At 37.2% G+C, this 21,352-nt stretch overlaps 1 protein-coding gene across 3 annotated transcripts in view; it reads left to right on the top strand.

The window, feature by feature from the left end:
• The window catches only part of LOC132121715 (dedicator of cytokinesis protein 1-like), a 216,444-nt gene that overhangs the window by 168,002 nt on the left and 27,090 nt on the right, over positions 1-21,352 (top strand). For all 3 annotated transcript variants that reach the window (XM_059531438.1, XM_059531437.1, XM_059531436.1), the window contains exons 30-38: positions 2,392-2,470; positions 3,614-3,714; positions 7,565-7,623; positions 8,679-8,827; positions 13,615-13,700; positions 14,675-14,831; positions 15,476-15,516; positions 16,212-16,302; positions 18,951-19,070. In XM_059531438.1, coding sequence (XP_059387421.1) covers positions 2,392-2,470; positions 3,614-3,714; positions 7,565-7,623; positions 8,679-8,827; positions 13,615-13,700; positions 14,675-14,831; positions 15,476-15,516; positions 16,212-16,302; positions 18,951-19,070 — 883 coding nt within the window. The remainder of the gene's footprint in view (positions 1-2,391; positions 2,471-3,613; positions 3,715-7,564; positions 7,624-8,678; positions 8,828-13,614; positions 13,701-14,674; positions 14,832-15,475; positions 15,517-16,211; positions 16,303-18,950; positions 19,071-21,352) is intronic.

Here is a 21,352-nt window from a genome sequence, read left to right as displayed (position 1 = left end):
TTTTGACACAAAATGTTTTTTTGACTGTAGAAAAGAATATTCAATCAATGAAACTCAATGTATGTTATGAGCTGCTGTTGCATTTCTATTTTCTTCCCTGTTCTTCACAGAGAGTTTTGTACTGCATGTTTGGAAGCTCATTTCTGATGTTAAAATGACTTCAAATGTCACTGTACTTCAATATTCTAGATCAGTTATTATGAAAGGCGTTGTGCTCTCGTGTGCATCAAATTTCCACAACATTAGTACAGAAACATGGGTAATGTTGAGGATGAGTAATTTAATATCACAGTAACGGTTAGCTGTTTTTCATGGAAAAGTAATTAATGTATAAATAACCCTGTGTTTTAATGCTTAATTACACTACTAATTTGTTTGTTTTTGGAAGTGATTTTTGCTCAGCAAGGCTGCATTTATTTGTTAAAAAGTATAATAAAAACAGTAATAATGTGAAATATTATTACTGTTTTAAATAACTGGTTTCCGTTTGAATATATTGTAAAATGTCATTTATTTCTGAGATTAAAGCTGTATTTTCAGCACCATTCCTCCTGTCTTCAGTGTCACATGATCTTCAGAAATCAGTATAATATACTTATCTGCTGCTCAAGAAACATTTCTGATTATTATTAATGTTGAGCACAGTTGTGCTGCTTGCACATGAAACATATTTTTAGGATTCTTTGAAAGAATATAACGTTTAAAAGAATAGCATTTATTTGAAATATTTCATCATTTCTGAATGAAAGTATTAATATCTTCAAAAAAAAAAATCTTGCTGACCCCAAAGCGTATGTATTATCCAGTTAATTATCGCAATAATACATATTTTATTTTATGCAATGCTATGCACACAAACCAACAGATCAGACACATCCCACTCTATATTTTCATATCTCTCTGTTTTCATGTTCAGTCTCACATTTAAACATTAAAAAGCAGTTCTACCCATTGAAAGCAGTGCATATACCGCGGTATCAACAATATAATAAAGGTTTCTACAGCATCATATTGAAGCGACTGCTGCTTTCATACACATGCTCATTTTCATGCGTGTCAGATTCAATCTGCCGTCGGCTGTGACTAAAGTCTGTCGTCAGTCTGTCTGTCCATCTGTTGATTCAGTTAAGCTCACTTACATTATTAATATCTCCAGTCTCATTAAGCAGCTATTTTTCAGCAGCTCATTATAAACAGATTGTATCGGTTGGCCCTGATGAGAAACTCTCCGTCTCTCCGTTACAATGATGGAGTCAAATGTCCTCCAGATCCGTGATGTTAGCGCTCGCTCACACTCTTTATCTTCGTCAAGCAGATATTCATTCAGCTCGTATCTCCCCAACCGTTCGAGATTAAAGGATGATTAATAAGACTTCTGATGCGTTTACACAGCCAGAGCCTTTTAAGACGACTTACAATTCAGTCGCTGATATGCAGTGGTGCTAATGAGATGTCAAACATCTGACGGACACTCACACACACGAGAGGTCAGACGTTAACATCGCTTTCATGTTGGAAATTAATAATCCAATCTACTTCAGCTGGTGACTTTGACACTTGATACTGAAGCACTGGCCGATGTTTCTCGAGTGTGTCCGCGTCACAGTTTGATGATGTTGGACATTGGACCACCTAGTAGAACAAGTCAAGTCAACATGAAATAAAAATTGATTTTTATGTATTTTCAATTATTTCGATTCTTAATACACGTTCCTGGTGATGCTGATGTTAAATGTTTTTTTTTTTTTTAGAAGTCACTATAGATTGATTGCATTATTTGCATCTTATGCATCTTGAGACTCCTGTTGGGAAATGTTAGGGGAAAATGTCAAATCTGACAGAGCAGAGAGTGAACATGACTGCTACTCACATTACTGTACTGTATGTCACATTACGGATGTGAATTGATCTGGACATGCAATGCTTTGAATCTGTTCATCTCGATTTGATTGCTGTTTGTCATTGTGCAGTGATTTGAGTCTCTCTGCTCTGTTCTTCCTCTCCATTTGCTCTTTTCTTTTCTTCAGCAGTGACACAGTTAGATAAATTTCTTGTTCTCTCTCATAGTTCATTAGCAATGGCCTTTATTGAGCTAAGTGAATAGAGCGTCTTTAAAGCTCTCTAATATCCTCCTAATGTGGTCTCAGTGTGCGGAGTTAAAGACCTGTGATTAAGTTTATCATCTCTAGTTCATGTGCTTCTTTGCTGCACGCTGAACGTAGCTTTAGTTCTGTGTCAGGAACACTAGCTGTGTTAATGCTTCATTTACAGGCTGTGGTTAAGAACAAACATGCTCTTTAAATATGATAATAAATGAAAATGAATGGATAGAGTATGGATATGATCTCATTGCACTAGTTTTCATTGAATTTAATTTTTCTCTGATTTCAGAGTCTTCCTGCGAGCCATCAATCAGTACGCCGCTGTACTCAGCAAGAAGTTTCTTGATCAAACCAACTTTGAGCTGCAGGTGAGACTTCAACAAATCTGTTTGACTTTACTGCTTGGAACAAACAAGGAGACAGTCCCCATCCACTGTCATTATATAAATCCAAGTTGATGTATTCCTGTTGCATGTGCATTTTTATATATATATATATATATATATATACTGCAGTATTTATTGAATGTATTTATTTTATAAATGCATGTTATTCATTTATTTTCCTGTTTGTTTGTTTTCTTAATTATACAGTATTTGTTTAATGTTTTTTTTTTTTTTATATTTTCAATTTCCATAATATAAGATAATATTCACTGGCTGTGATGTTTATAATCTGTTTATATTGGGTTTTATATTGTAGTATATTGCAGTATTTATTGATTTAATTTATTTTATACAATTCATTTTCTTAATACATGTTCCTGGTCATACGCTTGTTGTGTAATTAATATGTAATTGATTTAAAATAATGTATTTTAATATAATTAATATATTTAATATAATATATTAAACAATCATGATTATCGTGAAGTGTTTACATCTTCGATGCTTTCAGAATTTTATTTGTTGTCATTTAATTATATTACTTTGTAAATACTGGAATAGTACCAGCTAAATTGAGTCTAATTTTGTGTTCAATGCCAGAAAGAATATCAGTTTGAATATTTGTAGGTGAACTGTTCATTTAATATCTGTATAATGCATGAAGACTTAAAGTGCTACTGAAAAGCAATGAAATCGGATGTATAGTTTATTTATGAAAAGCATGTTTTTAATCGTCACTTTCGGCCTTGAGTTAGAGGAAGTTCCAGCAGGGATCATTCCATTTCTCTCATGACAGCCTAATATATTTGAATATTTGAAGCGGCTCTTCTCTGAGCGTTGTGCTCGTGTTGGTTGTTGGCGTTTGGTGGTTATTCTTATCCCAGTCCTCGTTTTACCTACATATGAACCTCTGGTGATGCACACTTTGGCTTTCAAGAGACAATGAATTCATTTGAAATAATTGAGTTCTTCTTGAGCTCTTCTATAGTAGTGTGTGCACAGACTGTTCCTCATACTTTCTGTTCATACATCGCTCAAATCTTTCACAACAATTATTAAGCTAGTCTGCATAACCCATCCCTCTTTCTTTGTGTTTTCCACCTCTTTCTCCTTTTTTTCTCTCAGCTGTGGAATAACTACTTCCATCTCGCTGTGGCGTTCCTTACCCAGGAGTCTTTGCAGCTGGAGAACTTTTCGAGTGACAAACGGGCCAAGATCTTTCAAAAGTAAGCATTGATATCACATACACCTACCCACAATTGAAGGCATCGTTCATTCACCCTCAGGCCATCCAAGACGTAGATGAGTTTGTTTCTTCATCAGATTTGGAGAAATGTAGCACTGCATCACTTGCTCAACAATGACTCCTCTGCAGTGAATGGGTGCCGTCAGGTTGAGAGTCCAAACAGCTGATAAACACATCACAGTAACCCACACCACTCCAGTCCATCAGTTAATGTCTTGTGACGTGAAAAGCTGCGTGTTTGCATGAAACAAATCCAGCAATAAGACGTTTTTGAGAACATTTTCAGCAAATGTTCATGCTTGGGTGAACTGTGCCTTTAAGGAGAACAGTAACACGAGAAAAGTCAGTAATACAAAGTTGTAATAAATAAAGAATGCCTAGAAGTTTCGTCTGGTGGGGCTGAGAAGGTGAAGGAAATTGGCATGCTGTTTAAAGGCTTGGAGAGCATGAGACAGCAGGACTGAGTGATGGAGAGCAGTGAAGAGCCTGTTATCAGCTCCAGGAGCTTCCGTCTGTGTGTGCCTGTGGCCTGAGCTCATCTCCTGTAGAAAGTCTGTCAGGATTCTTCGGCCTCTCCAGCAGCTTCTTCTCAGGAACACGAGCAAACGTTTCCAAAACCATCCCTTTCTCAGGACATGCGGTGCTCTTTCACTTTACTGTTGTGGGTGAATTCACAGGAATTGAATAACCAGCGACCAAATTATTATTTTTCTCAAGGGGGAAAATATCATTACATATACAGTATTTTTCAGATAAATGGAAGTCATACAGTATTAGATCGGATGATAACAGCCTGATAGCAGTCGTTTTCATATCCAATTATTGGATATGGATTATTATTATAATTGTTATTGCTTATTTCCCATCATCTAGCACAAACTTAAAAAGGGAAATTGAAAGAAGTAAACTTTAAAGAGTGTCTCTTAAAACAGTCTTGTCTAGTAAGAGCATATTTGAGGGATTTGCTAAGAACACACAGTGTAGTGAGGGATTAAAGTGTTTTTATTTTTTTTAAACATCAAATTTTAAACAATTAATTTATTATGCCACTAATTTTAATCAACCAAAAACAATTTATGGTATCTTTTAGTAATGTATGGTGCATTTTTTTTTATTAAAAATAGTTATTAGAAAGTAAACTCTTAAAGGGCATCTCTAGAAAAACGTGAGCATCGTGTGTGTATGTATATATATGTTTTTCATACATTTATTTGTAACTGTTCCATTTATTGTTCTATTTATTTATTTGCTCCTTTTTTATTATTGTGCATTCATTTATAATTAAGAATCATAGATTTTAAAGCAAGTCATTGGTTAATAATAGTCCATAGCATGAAAATAATTTAAAAAGAAAAAAATAGTTCACTGAAATATATAATTTGTGGCACGGAAATGTCAACTCGAAATATTCTAATATTCTACTCTTCTTCAAACGAAAACTGTTTTGAGGATGAACAGCTGATATTTTTGGCTGAACTGTTTAATTTTAATACCAAACTTGTGCAAAAAGCGCACAGAGCTCAACACACTGTCAGCTGTAATGGAGTTTAATTTGTTGACTTGCTGACAGCATTTCAACCTGACTGCACTTCATGTCCCAAAAAGTAAAGCAGCACAACGTTGGCATTTTGAGGGCTTTCATCAGGAAAAAGTGCTGATGTCTTGAGGACGCTGTATAACAGTGTTGCGCTGTTCTGTCTTTGTTCTTCTGTGCTGTTTGCCCCCCGTCGGGCCTCTTTCAGAGGGCTGGTTTGATTGGTTCAGAGCCGGAGCCGGAGCTTTCATCTCTGCGTTCTCGCTGCATTCTGCTGGAGGTGTCATGCTGACCTGAGAGAAGCTGCTGCTGCTCACTCTTCTTTCACTGGCTTCACAGAAGAGGAGCACCAGGCCGCTCACTTCAGTCTCTCAGAAACACTGTTTCCTGGAGAACCTGTGAGCCGTGTCTTTCTGAAACGCAGCAGCAGATGCTGGAGTGCTGTGGATTTGTCAAACCATTGTTATACTGTTGCTAAGCTGTTTAGGTCTTCTGTATGGTTTCTGGGTGGTTCTAGTGTGTTGCTAGGGGGAGTGGCTGTTGGGTGTTGCTACACTGCCAATAGGTTCTACTACGAGTGCTTGCTTGGTATTTTGGGTGGTTGCCAGGGTGTTCTGAGTGTTTTTATGCAGTTGCTAAGTGGTCTCTGACCTAATTTAAACAAGCCCACCCTTGAGTCCATATAACAATAGTCTGCTCTGTAGTTCTGATGGATGCTTTGCTCAGTGTCTCGAGTATGAGCTGGAGTCCACAGCACTAATCGTACAGGAGCGGGTGTCCCTCTGTCACTGTGTTCTGTTAGCGTCTCTTTCAGCGATCTCGCCATGGCCTGACAAGGGTGAGTGTTAACAGACTCTGCTTCCTCTTCTGTATGAGTGTGAGGACACGCAGCCTCGCTGTCTGTCTGTCTGTCTGTCTCACTCGTTCTGTCACCGCGGACACTACAGACACAAATTATAGAGCATGAAGGAAGGAGGAGAAATAATTAAGAGAGCAGTTCTCAATGACACTATAATAACACTGGCTGTTACAGAAATGCACTGGGTTCAGTACTAGTTAAGCTAGTTAATCAACAGTATTTGAAATAATAATAATAAAAATAATAATGCTCTTTGTGTACAATATGGTTCAAAATAGGGCTGCTCTGATCACGATCGGCCGATTGTTAATGCGCATCTCGTCAGTGTAGCCGTGTAGTAACAGCCGCTCTATGTGAAATCACGCACCTGATGGAATTTACCGCTGATTAGAGAACCGGCTTTACTGATGAGATGCGCATAACGATCGGCCGATCGTGATCGGAGCAGCCCTAGTTCAAAAGTTGGGGGTTGGTGAGATTTTTAAAGATTTGTTTAAAAGAAGTGTCTTTTGCTCACAGAAGCGGTTTATTTGACCCCCCCCCCCCCCAAAAAACTGTAAAAAAAAAAAAAAGTGATGATGTGAAATATTATTACTGTTTTAAATAACTGGCTTCTATTTGATTTTTCTTTTTTAATTTATCTAATTTATTCCTGTGATGCACAGCTGTATTTTCAGCATCATTCCTCCAGTCTTCAGTGTCACATGATCTTCAGAAATCATTCAAAGATGCTGATTTGCTGCTCAAGAAACATTTCTGATTGTTATCGATTTTAACAGACAATGCGGTTTCATATTTATGTGAAATGCTGTTTAAATCAGGTCCTGGTCAGACTCGAGGTGAAGTCACATGATGTGCTAGCACGATCTGTCACAAAACTGATTAAACCTCAGTAACGAGGGTCAAACTGAAGGAATGAAGACAAGAGTTGTGAGCGGCTTTACTGAGTGTTAACTGTGCTCCAACGAGCCTCGTCCTTGTCATCATAAATTGCGACTGGGTGAGAGGATATTGAAAAAGCAATCAATAGTGGCTCAGAATTCAGCCGAGGGCCACAGGCATCCCAAAATGTCGGCGTGTGATGCCAGCGCTAATGAATGGGCGTCAGGTCTGTGGAGGGATCCGTCGTCATGCTGCTTACTTCACACTTTCTTTGAATTAGAGCACCGATTCGGGACGAGCCTGCACTCTCATCTTCTGTCAGTTTCCTAAACTCATTTGACATTGATTCTGAACAGCTTCTGCTCCTCTTTCTGAATCACAGATCATCCATCCGGTCCTGTTAAAACAGTATTATGAAAGTTTGCAAGCTGAGACTATCAGTATCAGGAATCATTTAAATGTTCTGTCAGATATTTTGTGGTTTCATACCTCTCTGCCTTTATGAAGTCATCTTTCTAAAGTCTTTTCTAATATCTTCCTATTTCTGTTTTACAGATATCAAGACATGAGGCGACAGATTGGTTTCGAGATCCGAGACATGTGGTACAACCTGGGTGAGCCGATCATTATTAAATCAGACAAAAATAGATGTGAAGTACACAAGGGTATGTCTATCTGTAAGTTCTTAACACAGCGAGGAGTTTATTATTGCACAACTTTCTCAAATGCTTTTATGGTTTAGCAAAATCTGCTTGTTTTTGGATCATTTTATATACAATGTAATGCCTAAGATTTTTTGATACATAATTATAAGAACATAATTTATTTGAAATAGAAATCTTCTGTAAAATTGTAAATGTCTTTACTGTCACTTTTGATCAACTGAATGCATCCTTGCTGAATGAAAGCAGTAATTTATAAAGAAAAAATCAAATCAAATCAAAACACATTTAAAATATGTAGTTTTTATGCAACCCTTGTGCGTCCCGAAACAAAAAAAAAAACACCAAGAAAGGTATCATTTCTTTTTGTAAGGCTTATGTCTGGCACATTTGTATTGCTTACAGCTTTAGCACTGATTTAGGTGGGTTATTTTCCAACCGAGACACCTTGCGGTTATTTTGAGTCGTGCAAATGGAAATGCTCTGAAAGTGAAGGTGCTAATTAGTGGCAGGACAGTTGAGGAAGAACCGCTGTGAAAGTATTTTCAGCTACCACGTTCCTCTTTGAAGGAGTTTTTGCCACCTCACGCTAGACGTGGTTCTCAGCCGCCTTTGGATGTTGATTAGCTGGCAGCGTTTGATAGCGGGTTTAGTCACAAACACCAGAGATTCAGAGATGTTTGGCTGCATTCAGCGCTGTGATTGCGCGAAACTCTGAAGATTAGCGGAGCTCAGATGAAAGTCTGTCTTTGGAGAGCTGTAGAAATCGTGCCTCTGAAATAGAAGTTTTACACAGCTCACAAAAATACATAAAAGTTGTTGTTAGACACAAACAGGCAGTGCAAGGAAGTAGCTGAGAGTTGATATTCCCTGTGCTGTTGCACCTGCTGGCAAAAATATCACAAACAAATCTTATTTGTACTTCACAAAACACACAGAAAAGATCTTAAATAAACTTAAGAATTCAGGCATGCTAACTTGAGAATTTTCTTCTCAACATCCTGCAGGTCCACACAAAATCAAGTTTATCCCTGAGATGGTGGGTCCGATTCTGGAGATGACGCTGGTTCCTGAGATCGAGCTGCGTAAAGCCACCATTCCCATCTTCTTTGACATGATGCAGTGCGAGTTTCACTTCAGACGCTGCTTCCAGACGGTCAGTTCTCACAGACATCAGTAGCTGTGTGATTTCTGTGATCATTGCATCCTAATTTGCATACTAATAGTACAGTTCATGGGAACGTACTGTATGCTGCCATTCAAAAGTTTGGGGTCAGTTGGATTATTATTATTTTTGTTATGTTTATTTCTCTTGTGCACACAAAAGATGAATTTATTTGATTAAAAATACAGTAAAAACTTTGAAATATTATTATAATTTAAAACAACTGGTTTCTATTTAAAACTGTTTTATAATGTAATATATATCACTGTGATCAAAGATATTTATTTTTAGCATCATTACTCCAGTCTTCAGTGTCACATGATCCTTCAGAAATCATTCTAATATTCTGATTTGCTGCTAAAAAAATCAACAACAGTTTTGTTTTTATTATTAATGTTGAGCACAGTTGTGTTTCTCAATTTTGTTATTTATTTGTTTGGTTTTATGTGGAAAAGGTGATACTTTTTCTGCATTTTTTTAATGAATAGAAATAATACATTTGAAAAATATTTTGTAAAATTATAAATATATTTACTTTGATTATTACTATTACTATTTTGATATTACTGATATATTACTGATTGATTAATGCACCATTGCTGAATGAAAGTATATATATATACACAGTACAGACCAAAAGTTTGGACACACCTTCTCATTCAAAAAGTTTTTTTTTTATTTTCATGACTATGAAAATTGTAGATTCACACTGAAGGCATCAAAACTATGAATTAACCCATGTGGAATTATATATGGAATTATATACATAACAAAAAAGTGTGAAACAACTGAAAATATGTCATATTCTAGGTTCTTCAAAGTAGCCACCTTTTGCTTTGATTACTGCTTTGCACACTCTTGGCATTCTCTTGATGAGCTTCAAGAGGTAGTCACCTGAAATGGTCTTCCAACAGTCTTGAAGGAGTTCCCCGAGAGATGCTTAGCACTTGTTGGCCCTTTTGCCTTCTGTCTGCGGTCCAGCTCACCCCTAAACCATCTGGATTGGGTTCAGGTCCAGTGACTGTGGAGGCCAGGTCATCTGGCGCAGCACCCCATCACTCTCCTTCTTGGTCAAATAGCCCTTCAGTGTGACTCTACAATTTTCATAGTCATGAAAATAAAGAAAACTCTTTGAATGAAAAGGTGTGTCCAAACTTTTGGTCTGTACTGTACATATGTGTATATATATATATATATATTAGAGCTGAAGATCTTTGCCCGAACCCGATGGGTCCCGACGTGTTCGGTCGGGTTCGGGCTTAATTTATATCATCTTACGCGGGCTCGGGTCGGGCTCGGGCTTGCGCTCCGGTTTGCGAGGTAATCGAGCGGTCATGTGATGTGTTTCAATTAGCGCGAGAAAGATGCGAAAATATATGCAGAGAAGGTGTAACGGAGGCTTGCCTTTGGTGATTACGTTTTGGTGGCACCAGCAACTAAAGCAAAGTCTGAGGTGTGGAAAAGTTTTGACCGTGTTTATAATGAGAATAATGAGTGAATAATGACGCCCCATCAGTGAGCGCAGGAACGCGCTGAAGACATCTACAGTGGATTCAATCATTTTCCTCCACAAAAACATGTAGACCTAGCCTAATCTCTGTGAGTAAAGGTTTTTCAAATGATAACTAAATATTAATTGAGGCTTAAATGCATAATGTGGACAGAGTATTTACGCTAATGTTGGCATTATTCTTTTATTAAATGTCATCTGCTAGTGCGAAGCAAATCCGGTGGAGCCTTTATCTTAATTTCGTTATTGCCAAATAGCCATCTTAATTTTAAATTTATCTTAATTTAATTTGTTAAAAATGACTCGTCTTTATTGGTGCGTTGGTCTATTTATAGGTTAAATGAGCCTATGTCTAGAATTCTGAGATGTTAGGATCTCACAGAGGACTTATTTTATTTCTTTATTCCAACTTCCAAGTGGTCTAGTCTACGTTAGTTAGGAATAAATTGTTAAAGCATGTATAAATGACTCATTCTTGACAAAAGGCAAAAGAGCTGTGTGTGTGCGCACATTTGAATAATGTCGGGCTGTAAATGGGTTCGGGCTTTTAAAAAGCTGTCAATCAAAATGTACTTGTCGGGCTCGGGCCGAAACCTGTCGGGTTCGGGTCCTGTTGGGCCTAACTTTTAAGGCCCGATTACAGCTCTAATACATATATATATATATATATATATATATATATATATATATATATATATATATATATATATATATATTAAAAAAGAATATAAGTATATATATATATATATATATATATATATATAGAATTTTTTAATTTTTTTTTATGACCCCAATACAGGGTTGGATTGGTTGTAATGGTAATTGTAAGTAGTAATGTCACGGGACCAACATTTCAATAGTAAATACTAAATGCTTTTAAATACAAAAAAATAAAAAAAGATAATGTCTCTTTATTACCACATGTGCTTTTTAAATTTTAAAACCATGTTTAAATATTAAAATACTAACATATTAAACTGAAAATGGTCTTCAGGTGTTTCTCAGTAATTAAACATTGCTTGATTGCTTTTTAAAGTAATTATTGAAGTGAACAGGCTGTTGAAGAGCTCTTTCCAGAGCATGTGTGCAAATACACATGTGCACAATCAAACACAGCCGTTCATGATGTTTAAAAACCGCTGCTTTATGTTCTTATTTTTGTCTGATGGACAATCGCAAATGCAGTGTATTGTGGAAATATTAGTCCAAAAAAGCAGGCATGGGCACACATTTTTAAAGTTCATTTGCATTATTTTTAACATACTGTAGTTTGTAGGATTTGCTAGTTCTAATCTTGCATCGGATCTAGCTTTTTAACAAACACTCCAGTCAGGGCAGTCAAAGCAAACTTTGTAAATCCCACTCTGCTTCAACAGTCCATCTTTTAACAGTTCTTAAAACAGGTTGAGCTGATTTTAGTTTCTGCCTGTAGGTCGGTATAAGATGAACCATGCAGTGATCAGAGAGTCCCAAAGCTGCCCCGTGGGACAGAGTGATATGCATCCTTTATTGTGGTGTAGTAGTGATCCAATAAATTACTGTCTCTGGTGGGACATGTGATGTGCTGTCTGTATTTTGGCAGTTCACGGGAGAGATTTGCTTTATTAAAGTCGAAAATGATTAAAACGAAGTCCGGGTGTTTATGATGCAGTCCATGTTCCACATCCCACAGAGATCTTCATCTACCTCAAAGTTCACTGCTGGAAGGTTACGGATTCATTGCTTCCTCTCATATGCTTTGCTTTTATGATAATCTACATACAGTATGTGAGAGTATCTTTCAAATACATAATACTGCAGTAGAGCAAACTGCAGCTTTAATCTGATCTAAAATCTCTCTCACAGAATCAGATTCTCAAAGGTGTATTTGACGGACTGCATGTTCAGATATGCCAGTCCTATGGGATGCACTAGTACTCCATTTATATGAGACGTGTATTGAACATTAATACAAGTAATAGCATACAGAATGTCACTCACATCCGTTGAGAGTTCAGTTCATTTATGCATCAGAGAACCACACTTGAGTCTATATGAAAAGGTAATTGCTGTTCTGACTGGTTGATCAGGAAAACTGGCAGACAGGCATCCTGTGTGTATAAATCCGGTCATTTCCTCATGCTTTGGTCTCGTTCATCAGGTGTTGGTCTGGTCTTGTAGTTTGAGAAAACATTTCATCAATGTCAAACATTTCATGTTGTTATTATATGCAATGCAATGAAATTTAATGTGGCAAACCTTGGAAAACCAAACAATAAATTATTACATACTTTATTTTATTTTATCTTTAAAATATAAGTTAAAAAAAGCTGCAAATGTATATTCCACATTTACTATAGATCAGCTTTTCACATTTGTGTTTTATCAATTCTCTGTATTTTATTTATTTTTCATTCATTTAAAATAAAACTGAAATGATCTGTGAATGTATATTGCACATTTAACAGATACAGTGTACCATCTGCTTTTCACGTTTTTGTTTTTGAAATAAAATATATTTGTGCTAATTCCGCTGTATTGAGATTGTAGCAAAGACAGTCCAGTCTAAAGCATGGAAGTGAAGCACTATTAATGATGTCTGAGATTACGGAGTGTTATCCTTCACCAGGCGGCAATTGCATCAAACTTAATGTAGTTAGGGATTTTTTAAGTAGTAAAATTGATGCTAATTATGACATCTACAGTAAGTCGCCGCAAAGCTTCGTTGCAATTTCTTTCTAGGAATGAAATGCTTTCTCTGATTCTTTAAAGCCTCTCTGCGAGGAGCAGATATATTTGTGCCAGCTCAGCTATTCGACACTCCAGTGTATTCAGGAGATGCTGTTCTGTGCTCGGACCTCCATAGACCTCACGCTTTTTCGAACTGCAGAAAAAAAATTCAAAATGAACTTCGTTTCGGCCTGATTTTGTTCGAAATGACGTCATATGAGTTCGTTCTTTGATTTCATTTGAAGTATATCGGGGCCTTTATTCCTGATGGGTAGGTTTTAGGGTAAGGAGCTAGAGATTGCACCGTGTCAATGAATGTCCTCCCAAAGATAGCTATGCAGAGGTGTGTGTGTCTCCAGTGAAGCGCAGTGATGGTAATGAGCAGATAAAGTTGAGCTCACAGTCGGTGTGACTGATAACGGCTGATTACACTCTTGACACAGCACAAGAGAGCGAGAAAACCCAGGAGGAGGAGAGAGAGGAGGGCTGGGAGAAATGACGCTAATGAAAAGAAAAATTAGCCACACTCGTTATTTATGGCCGCTGTGTGTAATTGCAGTTTGAGAACGAGATCATCACCAAGCTGGATCATGAGGTGGAAGGCGGCCGAGGAGACGAACAGTACAAGATCCTCTTCCAGAAGATGTGAGCGCAAATCACACACACACGCATGTTAATATAATTGCTACATGATGCTACATGAACCGAGGAGAAGATATTTGTGACAACAAACAAACAAAACAAAAATCAAAACTGACCCTAATTTGTTTTTAATATTAAATATTTGTATTCAATATTTAAAGATTGTGTGTGTGTGTGTGTGTGTGTATAAATAACTGTCCATATTTAATATTTGTGTTATTACCATTAACAAACAAAATAGGCTTTAACTAAACTAAAATACTATAATATATATATATAGCCAATATATATAGCTAATAGCCAAGGCTACATTTATAATTGAGTGCTAAAATAACTAAAACTAAATAAGCGAAAACTAATAAATACAAATTAATAAAAACTAAAGGGACATATAAAAAACACTTATAAAAATGACTGTAAAATTCAAGTGAAAAAAAAGTCTCAAAATAAAATCTAAATATTACCAAAAATTATGACAATAAACACTGGTATTTAATATTAAATATTAATATAAAATGTTTAATATTATTAATTATAATATTATTATTAATATTATTATTTTTTTTGTTGCATATAATTGTTCTTAGTCTTATTGAGCTTCTTATTGAAAATTTTCAGTGCATTTTGTATGAAATGTTTATTTTTACTGGAAATAATTTACTGGAAATATTTTAATGGAACTTACTCTGATTCTCAAATAATTTTTTCTTCCTTTCAATGTAATCATTGGCACATGCGCAGATCATTAACCAATTACATAATGTCTAACTTGTCAAGTCTTTACATTAAAAAGTGAATTTTGCTTCGATATTTTATTATGGTCATTTATGTTGACTTTCGTAAGGAGTTTAGGGACATTTAAGTTGAGCATGAAATCAGATTTGCTTTGGTGTTGACTCTACATACATTGCATATGCTGTTTCATGTCTCAAACAGCAGTGTGACTTTCACTATTAATGTATATATGTCTGTGATAGTCTGTTGGAGCACTGCAGGAAGCACAAGTATCTGGCTAAGTCAGGCGAAACCTTCGTAACTCTGGTGGTCCGTCTGTTGGAGAGACTTCTGGACTACAGGACCATAATGCACGACGAGAACAAGGAGAACCGCATGAGCTGCACAGTTAACGTGCTGGTGAGGAGAACATTTAATTTCTCGATGGAGCATTAATGCAGCAAACCCTTGAGTTTCTACAGTGCATCTTCACTTACATAAATGCATCCAGTATTTCCTGAAGGAGCACGCTCTAGGTGGACTGTGTAGGCGTCCTGATGGCGTGGAGTAATTGCATCAGCTCCTTTGTAACTTTATAATTGGCTCAAACTCTTTATACATGCCCACAAGCATTAAAGTTACAGCTTTCTTCAAACGCTGCTTCAATGAAGAACGTGAATCTGACAGTACTGCATATCAAAAATGATCTCTCACTGAAACAATGCTATTAACTCCACGTCGGAAGACTAGGTTTGTGTGATTGGCACATATAATTTTCACACATATAATCACTAGTTTTACAAACGAACTGAACATTGTTTTGGTAGACACGAGTGCACATTAAATCTGAACATGCTGTTGGAGTCCTCGTGTTAAACATGACTCTCACTTCGTCTCATTGGTCGGTGCACGAGTGCACAGGGGCAGAAGACATCACAGGGATAGTGATGGATTCTTCTACAGCCCATTATCTCTGAAACACAGATTTGTAGGTCTTTGTGAACTGAGGCCAGGAAGTGTTTAGCATGAATAAGTGATCTTGTATGTGCCTGTTTCTCTTGCAGAATTTCTACAAGGAGATCGAGAGAGAAGAGATGTACATCAGGTGAGTGCCTTATCTCTCTCTCTCTCTCTCTCTCTCTCTCTCTCTCTCTCTCTCTCTCTCTCTCTCTCTCTCTCTCTCTCTCTCTCTCTCTCTCTCTCTCTCTCTCTCTCTCTCTCTCTCTCTCTCTCTCTCTCTCTCTCTATATATATATATATATATATATATATATATATATATATATGTGTGTGTGTGTGTGTGTGTAAGAACATGGAAAAATGAAAGAAGAAAAGAAAAAGAAAAAAGATTAAGCTGTGAGAATTCCAGATGCAGGTCAAGTCGTACTTTTGGAAGGAAGGAAAGATAAAGCCTACCATCTTTTCAAATGTTTTTTCAAAGAAAGTTATGCTTTTGTTTAGCTAAGACACACTAAATTAACCCAAAGTGACAGTAAAGATAATTATAATTGTATTTCAGATACAGTAAATGCTGCTCTTTAGCATTTATCTTACCAAAACAACTTAAACAAAAAACAAACTAAAACAAAAAAAACACAAGAAAATGACTTGCTGCATAGCTAAAATTAAAATAAAAAGTTATATATATAAAAAAAAAAATATATATATATATATTGTGAGTCTGTTGTTAAAGTTTTTTTGTTTTGTTTTTTTGTAATGGAGTTTGTGTTCAGATTGTTAATGTCAGTGTGTGTGTGTGTGTGTGTGTGTGTGTGTGTGTGTGTGTGTGTGTGTGTGTAGGTACCTGTATAAGCTGTGTGACCTGCATAAGGAGTGTGATAACTACACCGAGGCCGGATACACACTACTGCTGCACGCTAAACTCCTCAAGGTAACTCCACACACGTTTATCTCACTAGGTATGACTGTTATCTTGGAAGATGTCTCCAGTAAACACTACATTGATTCTTACTCATGTCAATAAATGAAGGTTCAGAGTACATGTTATAGTGATGATCATACACTCGTTCAATGGCAGGATCTATAGTATCTGGTATGATTTAATTAGAAATCTCACTGTTGAAGGCTCAGACAGGAATAATTCATGCACATTTACATTTCTGAGTGCTGATGTTCTGCAGAAGGATGTTTTTTTCTCTGCTAAGGTGAACAAGTGTGTGCCGCTCTCACCTGACATTTAGAAAGTCACCTCAAGTGCAGATTTGAGAACAAATCTCTGGTAGAAAGACACTTAAACTTTGCCAAAGACATGATTGCGGAGCTTGCCAGGCTTGAAGTATTAAAATTCATCAGTATTTAGCATAAAACTTATGAAACTTAAGGTATTACATTTAATACCCAAGTAATAAAACTTCTGTAATTAATTCATCCAGAATCACTTAACGTACAGGCGCCCTTTTTGGTTTTTGTATAAACTGACAGTGATATTTGCATAATAAATTGCGACTGATTAATTAATTTGCATTTTATATCTGTTTAAAATATAGTTCACCCAATATTTGCTTAAAATGTACTCCCCCTTAGGCCATCCAAGATGTAGATGAGCTTGTTTATTCATCAGATTTGGAGAAATGTAGAATTCCATCACTTGCTCACCATTGGCTCCTCTGCAGTGAATGGGTGCCGTCAGAATGAGAGTCCAAACAAGCACAAAGCATAGTCATATAGCCAGTCTGCATTTCTACGCACATCAGATGCGTTTCATGACAAGTGCAAAGCTCTGATGTGTCATTTAATTGGCACATTTGCATGACCGAGAACCTAACCTTTCCCAAAGCATTAACATTGTATTATGAGGCTGCTTTGCTAGCATTGCTGTGTCCTTTAGGAAATGCAAATTTATTCTAGTCAATCTTGGGAGTTAGTCTTGATAATTGGCATTAACTGTTAGTTGAGCAAATGGATTAATATGTATATTGGCTTGCTGTTTAATCACATCTGCGTTTGGGCTCAGCGTGTGTTCTGTAGTGAATCTCGGCTTTACAGAAGTAATTCGATGAGGGAATTGGCTGTCATTGTGAGCGAGGGAACACCACGTTCTCTCGAACCCACGCAGCTTGTTTTCATAAATAGCTGCCATCGTTCGGTTTGCTCCTACGTGCAATCTAGTTACTTATTAAAAACATGCGTTTTCAAAAATGAAAATACCTGCTTAGAAATTTGTGTTTTGTGTATGGATGCTTGTTATTTACATTGTAGAACAAAACATAAAATATCCTCAAGTTATGTTTACCACAGGCTTTACTTGACTCATTAATTGAAAAAACCCCATAGGGAAATCTGTAAGGAACCCGTGGTGAATTAGACTTCAGGATTCTGATGTCATAGTTCCACCACTCTATTGATGATGATGATGACAGAGTGCTGAACAACTAGTCCAACAACCTTCTGGTTAAATGCCCCAGAACCACACATGCTGAAGAACGGACACGTGGCTCGGATTCTGTTCATCCTCACACCGATGATGCACTTCCTGAGGTGCTTGACCTCCGCTGTTAGCATAGCTCCATGAAATGTCAATTACGTTCATACTACAGTGAATCATTCCTGACAGAGCCTTTAGCACAATACAGTAGCTCAGTGTGACAGCCAATCGCAGAGCAGGACAGTCAGCTGACCCGCTCTAGCCAATAAGATCGCTCATTTCCCTGTGTGTGTGTTTTTATTCCAACTTTGAACTGAGTAGTCCACAAAAAAAACCAAGAGTTCTTAATCTGCACAGTTTCTCCCTATAATCACTTGTTTAGAGGATCAGGCAGCATCTGTAATGAATATTACAGTGTGGCCACATAAATCAGCGTTATCAGATGGGCTCTAGACGCTGGCACAGGAATACAGCCAAAACCTTTCAGATTCTCAGCACAACAAAATTAATATCGCCAGCAGCTGCGATCTGAAAGTGGGCCACACTGCTCTATAAGTGTGTGTGTGTTTGTGCACCTGCATATTGCAGATTTTCATTTATTGTTCAGTGGGGTCACATAATTTTTTGTTTCTTTCATTTAGTTTTTTCCCTGTGGTCCACTTATAATGCTTATAATAAAGTTTTTTTGCACTAAAAACAGTCAGTTTTTCATAACCACTCTCTCTGGAGCTTTGAACATGGGCTTTTTATATCACATTGCTTGAATGTGTCATTCAAACTGTTCAGATGAGACTGAAATCATCAGGGATATTGTTCTGAAGTAGTATTATCTTTATTACCTCACCTTGACTGGACAAACAGGTGCCTTTAATGTATATATGTGGGCGGTTGTGTTAATGAATTCACATATTGTCACTTTGATGGATGTTTTGCAGCTTTGCTTCTCACTTGTGTGGGAAGGTTTGAGTTTCATTAGGTTTTCATCATATAATAACTTTCTTATTTCAAAAGATGAAGGAAAATATAATTATACACGACTCCTTTAAAGTTTCATGTTGAGTCGTGGTTGTATTAATGTATATAGACTCTCGGCAGGTCAGTGGCAGGTTAATGTGGTGTATTTGAAGAGTGTAATTGTGCTGTTGTTTTGTCAGTGGTCTGAAGAGGCCTGTGCCGCCCACCTGACGCAGAGAGAGGGTTACCAGGCGAGCACTCAGTGTCAACTCAAAGACCAGCTGTACCAGGAGATCATCAATTACTTCGACAAGGGCAAGGTAACGGCTACTAACAATATTTACTTTCACAACACCTGCTTTAGTCATGTTGATCAGTTATGAACTTCAGGAAGTGTGACTGTTTTTAGAATAATGGAGCTTTTTAGCTGTATTGTGTTTCAACTAATAATAAGCTGGTGAGATGCAACTCTATGATGAATTGATTAAAAAAACAAACAACAATTATTCAGATGTTCAGATGTCACAAATGGCCTGCATGAACCTCTTAAGATGCATCCTGCATCTGCAGTACTGAGAGAATCTGCAGCTGTCTGTGTAACGGACAGGTGACCTGCAGAGAGGCAGATTATTGGCTGCTACATCTCTATTAGTCTGACGGGCTGGACAGAAGAGCCGAGGGGATTTGAGGGTTGTAAGGGTCCATGCCAAGATCTGTTCCCAGCCTAGAGGTCTCTCAGTGGGGGACTCTTAGCGAATCTGCTGCCCTGGACTGGACCCCATTACTGGGCTCAGCAGCTCAAAATCTTGACCCAGTGTGTCAAATAGAGAGAGAACACAAGAGAATCGAACCGGAAAGTGTGTGTGTATGTATGTGTGTGTGTGTTTGAAGGAGAGCGGCAGGCAGGAGGCTGTCAGTCCTGGAAAGCGAGCTGAGGAGCAGCTCTGGGCCGTAGTTCTTCTGTTCTACACATTTTATGGGAAATAATTCCAGCTTTTCAGAGAGTCTATTTTGAACTGGCTCAGACTGCTGGGACATACCCACATGTCACGACTGAACGTCTCCTGAGAGCTGAGACTGGAAGACGTAGTCACATAAACTGCTCCTGTTTTCCCTGCCTGCTCTCTCTGTACTTAATTCAAAGGGAAAACAAGATTATTTTCACTATAGTAACTATAATATAGCATGACCACAATTTGGTTAATTTCAGACTATTTTGTGCTTGTAAACACAGTCAGTGATTGCAATTGATGCAAAAAAGACAATGGTTCTTATGTTTGGAGTAACCAAATTTTAAATCTAGATTCAAAGATGGACTCGAATTTATTTGGAGGAATGGAGAATTATCAGTGCATAACTAAATGTAAATTTAAGTCTGTTTATCACAGGCTTCAGATGACTGGGAATTCAAGCACATAACGTCATGTGGACTAGGCTTATAATGTAGTTTTGTAGTCTTATTTGGTGTTTTAAAAGCCTTTTGTATGGAAAGAGATGCTTCAAAATGTTCTCCTTTGTTTTTCCACAACCGCGTGCGGTTTGAGACGTCGTGAGGCTGTGTAAATAATTCTCATTCTGAGGTGAACTATTTTTTTAGTGCTCTGCAGTCTTGACAGGAAAATTGAGGAAAGTAATTTTCATGCTGAACATGTGGTCCAATCTTACAGTGCAAGTTTCACTTTATGCACCGTACTTGCTTTATTCTTCCTCCGGTCTGAATAACTAATCCATGTCGTCTCCTACAGACCGCAGATACTATTACTGGCAGCTTTCTCAATAATAATGCACTGCAGATATTGATATATAATCGCAGTCTCTCTCTCTCTCTCAGTGCCGCCAGGATGCACTCAGAGTTTCATTTGAAGAAGAATTAGTTATATATCAAATCCTGTGCATCAAGAGTGTGATGCTAGCTTGGGTTTTTATTTACACTTGGCATTTGAAGTTATAAGTTTGATATGAGAGAATGTCAGAGTCGTGGAATATCCATATTACTGTTTAAAGTTTAGATGAGGTCATGGAGTGTGTGTGTGTGTGTGTGTGTGTGTGTGTGTGTGTGTGTGTGTGTGTGTGTGTGTGTGTGTGTGTGTGTGTGTGTGTGTGTGTGTGTGTTGACAATTTAAGGCCTTCAAAGGTGATGGTATTAAATGTAAGTCAAATGCAATAAAAATACATTTTGACTTGTTTTCCAGTGCAAATATGAAAACGTTCTTATCTCAAGATACATTCACTTGAGATGCAAAATGAAGATATCAAATCTTGTTTCTTTGAGAAATTGCCCAACATGTTTATGCTTAATACCTAGAACAGAAAATGTACAGTGTAGGACACAATGCATAGTAAATTTATTTCCGTGTTCTAGTTAATTTATATATTGAAGTATAAAATAAGTTTGAAAGTAATTAAGATCGGCTGGAAGTTGTGACTCATTGTGTGTTCTCCTTAGACGGGGTCTTAAAAAGTCTAAAATTTACCTTCATAAAAATTGCATGAAGCCTGATTTAATATTTCACTTTTCTGTACAAAACAATGCATTAAAAATGCAAGCATTTTCAGCCTTCAGTTTAGCCCCATTGACTTCCAGTGGGACGTGCATTACACA

The sequence above is a fragment of the Carassius carassius genome, chromosome 39 (genome assembly GCF_963082965.1).
Source record: "Carassius carassius chromosome 39, fCarCar2.1, whole genome shotgun sequence".
In the NCBI taxonomy this organism is placed as follows: Eukaryota; Metazoa; Chordata; class Actinopteri; order Cypriniformes; family Cyprinidae; genus Carassius; species Carassius carassius.
Note: the sequence above shows the minus strand (reverse complement) of the source record. Positions and strands in the feature narration are given on the sequence as shown.